General features: G+C 33.6%; 1 protein-coding gene across 1 annotated transcript; it reads right to left on the reverse strand.

The window, feature by feature from the left end:
• Positions 1-580: 580 nt before the first annotated feature.
• On the reverse strand, positions 581-6166 carry LOC121999709 (indole-3-acetaldehyde oxidase-like). Its single transcript, XM_042554354.1, has 5 exons — positions 6149-6166; positions 1236-2201; positions 921-1013; positions 733-831; positions 581-643 (listed from the first exon to the last, which is right to left on the reverse strand). Exons 1-5 carry the CDS (start codon positions 6164-6166, stop codon positions 581-583), a joined length of 1239 nt encoding a protein of 412 aa, XP_042410288.1.
• Between the last annotated feature and the right edge of the window lie 473 nt (positions 6167-6639).

The raw sequence follows: 6639 nt of genomic DNA on the forward strand, positions 1-6639 counted from the left end.
GTTGTGGTTGGTCTCAAAGACATTTTTTTTAAGCGTTGTCTTTTATTACTTAAAAACGTTGTCTTTTTAAATTTATAAAAAATAGTGTTTTTCTTAATTAAATAGCAAAAATTATAAAAAATACTCAAAATTTACATATAATTGAATATCCACAACCACAATCATTTTTATAATAAGACTATTTAACAAATAAATAAAACTTTATATTATACAAACAAAATGTATACATATTGATCCACAAATTAAATTTGTATCATACAAGTTATCCTTAACTTCATGACAATAATTTTTCAAACACACAAGTTTTACAAAACCTCATCATTGACTAACCGCTGTTGTTGGTGTCCATCGCATGGAATTGCTTCTTTAAGTCCAGCAATCTCTTCTTCTGAAAGGCTTTCAGCTATCACTCTTAGAGCCATCTTCTTCAACTTGTCATCAGCACACCTGGGGTTGTAGGCAATCAAGAAATTTTGTATGAAAACTTTCATACATGTAAATCTCGTACTAAATAATATGTCAATGTTATATATACAATTCATACCGTAAGTGTGTTTATATCGTAACTGACAAGTTTTCTTTATATATTGAACAAAATCAATAGGACAAAAAATCCAATTCCTTGAACAAAAGACCCTTCAACCTGCAGAAACACTCAGATATAAGTATATGAACATACGGCTGATTGTGATTTAGGATTATAAAATCAATAGGACAGATGAAAAAACAAACCTGTCCTAGATCCACGGCAGGACTCAAGCTCTGTCCGCAGTCATATGTAAGGTCTGCTCTCAATATCGTAGTAGCTCCAGTGAGAACATCAATTTCTACCTAGAATGCACACAATTTTCAAAATCAAGAAAACAGACTAGCAATGTGATTACAAGCCAATCATATGAATGATCTACAAAGGAGGTTACCTCGCTTATAGCAGCCCCATAATTTAGATATGATGAAGTATCGTCAGCAACCCAAAATGTACTCGCTGATAAGTTCACATATTGCAAATTTGCCTGTATATTGTAAGGTAACTAGTTCATAATGGATGAAAGGAAGTAACTGCTTTGATTTCCAAAATATAAAAAAGCCCAGGAAATCCCTAAAAGTGAATGCATATAAGCTATCCTGTCCTTCACTTGCATAAGCTAGCTAACACATACAGACTACAGAAATAAGCTTAGCTTCTTGCCAATAAATAAACAGTAGTACATTTGATTAATGACGTAATTACACACCTGGGTAATAAGGGTGTCCCATGAAATTGATCCCATTTGCTCTTCCAAACTTTGCTTAAGAGGCTTTAATCTGCTGACTAGAATAGAGCATGCTAGACGAACTGCTTCGCAGCTTGCTTCAGATTTGGTGCTTCCAGCAGTTAAACCTCCCTGAACCAAACTCAGAGTATCTGCTTGAATGATTCTAACCCTATCCAAAAGATATTTTTTCTCTTCATCCCATAGCTGTTCAAGACCGAATGCAGCCATTTGCTTCACCTTTGTCCACAGTCCCTGGCCTATTTCAATTCCTCCGACTTCAACAACAATTGAACCATCATTTAGAATGGATACTTTCCCTGGTGTTGGCATTGGTTCCACTTCATATACAATTGGTACCCAAGAAATCCCTCGTTTTTTCCATTTGTTGCAACTATTGAAATGCAATACCATTTCAAGACGATTGAAGTAGCTTGCAGATGTAAACAACTCATCAACTATAGCAGGTAAAGTATATTCCGGAGCTTCTCCACTGCTACTTCCATAAAAAAACTTCAGGCTTTCATATGTATGCAAATTTCTTTTTCTCACAACATCGACATCCAAGGACAGGAAAGATGCTACACGCTCAATAATAGCTTCAGCAATGTAAGATCCCTGTACCTGCCCTGGTGCTCGCATCGATGATTTACTTGTAAGATTCATCTTGCATAGTTTAATATCAAAAGCGAGAGCACCCCAGTTGTATTTTTTTAGACAAGTTATAATGGCATGTGAAATAAGTGGACTATAATCCTCTGATATGCCTGCATTTACCAACAAATTCAAGTACAAGGCCGTAATCTTTCCATCGGATTTAAAACCCACAAAATAGGTTATTTTCATTGGATGCCTTCCTCCTACCATTACCATATCCGTGCTACGATCAAGGTACATCTTTATTGGATGACGCAACTTAAAGGCTGTGAGAGCACATGCTGTTGCAATCTGTGAGCATCAGGGAAAAACCATAGTCTAACGGTTTATTAGCTAAATCATAAACATTCCAAAGCCAGAGAGGGAGAGATAGAGAATGACATCACACATTATTATTTTGTCTAAAATGTAGCAAAATTATATGATTGAACGATTTTGAGATTTTGAGACATTTTGACTGGATGTACAATGGGCTAAAAATATAAATTACATCTATCAACAAGAAAAATCACAAGTAACTGCATTAAGGGATGACTTCTTTAAAAATTTTAACATGATTTACCAAACCAATATAAACTAATTCTTTTATTGAGCATAACTTCATTACATACTGCCAAGTTTGATATTTTTTATTTCATGTAAGAATTCCATAACTCAACTTTGTTTCAATAATAGAGAAAGTTAACTAAGGAACTGGTTAAGAAATCCAAACATTGGTAGCAAAAATAAATATTAAGAACATCATGAAACAAGTTCCTACCATTAATATTTTTCTAAGGGATCCCCTATAATGATGCTAGTTTATGTGCTATGCAAAGAGTTCTGTAATCTGTATTCTACACTTATTATGCACTTCATACCGTAAGTGTGTTTATATATTGATGTTTGACCTGTCTTTATTGGATTTTGCGGCCCCGGTCTTCTTGTAGCCAGGCACAATGTAATACTTGATGTTGACTCTACCTTTGCAGTTGTTTCGGCTTGAGGAGTGGCAAAGAATGGTGGAGTAGAGGATGGATTTCAGGTATTCATCCGTGCCATCGAGGAAATGACTCCAGTAGGTGACTAGCATGTTGACCAGGGCATGCTTGGAGAAGATGACTTGTTTCAGAAGCTTTTTAGATCAAAGATACGAAGTGCATTGTTATAAAACTAGATGCACGAACACTTGCTTATACGGTTCTTGAAATAAAATACATTCGTAACCGTCACTAGCCCAAGCTCAATAAGGAAAATTCACGGTAAATGTGCATAGTATACCTCAGATACTGCAGATGATAGGGAAGGCCAGAAGACAGTTTGACGCAAATATTGAGATTGCCCAAGCCAATCCATGGTACTAATCCTGACAGCTCCTCCAAATCGCACTGACTTGATTGTGTCCACCCATCCTTGTTCATCAGCTTGGAACCTTTGAAATGAAAGCTGCATTGGGTACATGGAAAAAAACAACAAAAAGGGAGGATAAATGATAGCCACCAACCTAATTGTTCACAAATATCTGTATAAGTTATTAAGGGTGTTCATAGAAGTTGATCCTTTAGCCGTGTCTGTTAGATGGTCAAATCTAGGCGCCAACTCAAAAATGTTGGCGTCCAAGTGTTAGTGTTCAACTACTTCTGATTTTCTTCATCTTTGAATTGTTAAATACATAGGGTATTTATAGGAATACTCAAGATGTATCTAAATAAATACATGAACCAATATTAAATGACATACATTCATCATCCGAAGAGTCATTCATGAATCCTCCAATATTCATGCTCCAGATGACCATACATTAGATTATAAGTCCAATTAATTTGATTGCAAGGTTGTAAACAGTCCTTGAGGGCTATTGATAGTGATTCCAGTACGTATTGGAAAATAATGGAACAAACCTATGAAACAACTATCAAGGGATTCACTTCAACTTTCCTAAACCAAAGAAGAAACAGATGGATTACAAAAGAAAACAATTTGCACCATCAAACTGAAACTTATAATAAGCCTTAATAAATTAATGAAAAAAGAATTGTTTAGAAGTTCACTGAGAAACATATGAAAATACAACAAATGCAACTGCAAAAAAAAATAAAAAACTAGTATCCAATTAACTTTTTTTTATACTTTCAGATCAAAAGGTCAAATTTATATACTTTGGTTCATGTTCAAGCAAGAGGATAACAATCTCATCGACAGTTAGTATTTCCTTTTAATATAGAACACTAAAAAGAAGGAATATCAATGATGAAACAAACCTGAAAATGCGAGCTACTGAGGCAGCGAGCAATCTGCTTGAACAAGGTAATCATGCAGCGTTGGAACTCTGTCGTGAGCATCAAAGACCAAATATTACCAAATATTAAGATCATTGACAAACCAAATAATACCTTATTTTTAACAGCTATCTAGAGGATCTGGCTTTTTGACTTGAAGCTGGTTCAAAGAAGACAAATCAAATATACAAATACTAAGATGAAAGCATAATGAAGTAGTTAACTTTTTCTACTTTACCTGATTATAAGATCTACAGCTTCTTGCTCAAGATTTTGTTGCACGAGTAATTATTAGAAAAACAAACCCAATAGTGGAACAAAAGCTAGATAAAGAAACTAGATAATTTACACTGACAGAACTTTACAGAATAACATATAATACAGTGCTTTGTACTTGCATATTAATCCAGAAAACATCCTTTCACCTAAGTGACAATTTTTCCAAAACATCATCATTCACAAAACATCATCATTCACTAAAAATTTTCACAAGTTTTTAAACTTCAGTGACAACTTTTCTTTGGGGTCAACTGCTCAAGGTCGATCTGGTAACTATGCACTGCATCAAAAAAATTGGCATTAACTATGATTCCATTACCAAAAAAAACCACCATTCCATGAACTTAAATCTAAATAGAATTATGGCAACTATCATTCCATACCTATTCATAAATATGATCTTGTATGCACTCCACCAACTCGGACCGAACCTCATCAATTTGTTCACGAGAGTACCCTATTTTTGTGAACTGTGAGCATACACAATTTATGTTAATGGAAAAATAATCAACACTGATCACTTTGCAATTTTAAATAGTTTATGTCAAATAATTTGAGATAAGCTAAATAATGTTACTATTGATTGCAGCGAATCTCTCTCAATAGTCTCAACTTCTTCAATAATTTCTCTCATAAATCGCATCACAAAAAAACCATATTGTTTCGCAGGAGAGGAGATTGAGGAGCCTATATATAGTAATTAGAGTCAAATTGTTAATGAAAATTATACACATTACAATATATGTTAAACAAAAGTACACATACCTTAACTACTTCCCACTTAACATTTTTCCTACCTTTCCTTCCCTTGGTTGAATTAAACAATTTTAAGGCCCTTCATACGTTAAGAATATTTGTTAAATAAGATTTTTATTATAATAAATATTTACTAAAAGAAATCTGAACTCACATTTCCATTACGTATTTTGAATCATCATCGCGAATGCGGCAACTTAGGGAATCCAACAGGTAAATAGCATCCTTGTAAGGTTCAATGACACTAAGATTCCAATGGAAATTAACTAGGCAAATACATAGGATTATACCGATTACGATCCAATGTATGAAGGGCCAAAATTGCATTGATTCCAATGCAGCAACCAAAATTGCATTGATATAGATTAATTAACCTTAATTGCAATTTTAATTTGCTACAAAAATTTGATTCAACAATCATCAGATCTTCACCTGGCTAGGCTACCAATATCTAATCCCATCGGATTTCATCCTAAAAAAATAGAACCATTACTTATCAACCGATATCGATTAAATCGGCTCATCTAATCTGCATCTACCTTAAAAGATATTCTAATTAATGAAAATATTTATGTATTAATTGCTAGTGATATCAGAACACCTGAGATTCTCAAGGACTTGATGAACAGGCCAGAGGTATAAATAATCATAGAATTATATCGTGGATTAAAAATGCCTTTTCTCTAATATCATACAGCTAACCAACTTCAATACATACTACCAAAGAAGCATAGGACTTTCATTCAATTATGTATAATCAAACAAATTTCCTTTAAAATTTTATAAGTTAAAAATGGATGTTATGCATTTGCAATAGCAATCAGAGAAATCCGTGTTAAAATTTCACTCTCAATATTAATTGATAAAAAAAAATGCTGCATTTAACATCACTAAGTATATTTAACCGCATATTAACTATGGAAACAAAATCCATAATTATTTTACCGGTATCAAGTAGTCCATTAGCTCTTATGGTACTAGAGTGTAGACCCTTGATACAAATATTTAGAAAAATCTCCACTAATTCAATTCTGGATGGTCCTATATGATGTACTTTTATAAGTAAACTAAGTTTCAAATAAAGAACAAACATCATAGGAACATAAATCACTAAACTAACAAGCATTACATGGAATTAAACTAAAGAAAATGTATCAACTAAAATCTATATAATGGAAGAGACATTTAATCAAACACTTGATGGGCATGAGTCAATGAAATCATAATGTCTACAAATTGAAACATAGGATGTGTACACTTGATGGGCTGAACGAGAATATTAAGATCCAAAGAAGCCGATTACGATGAGATCTTCATAATTAAACTTAAAAATTGATTTGCAGCTTGAATCATCAAGGCCACGATGCTTAATGTTCTTTGGAAATGGTGGTAGAAAGTAGTGTTCAGCAGCCCCTGCTTTCGAGATAAGATACAGA

This window comes from Zingiber officinale, chromosome 7A (assembly GCF_018446385.1).
Source record: "Zingiber officinale cultivar Zhangliang chromosome 7A, Zo_v1.1, whole genome shotgun sequence".
NCBI lineage: Eukaryota > Viridiplantae > Streptophyta > Magnoliopsida > Zingiberales > Zingiberaceae > Zingiber > Zingiber officinale.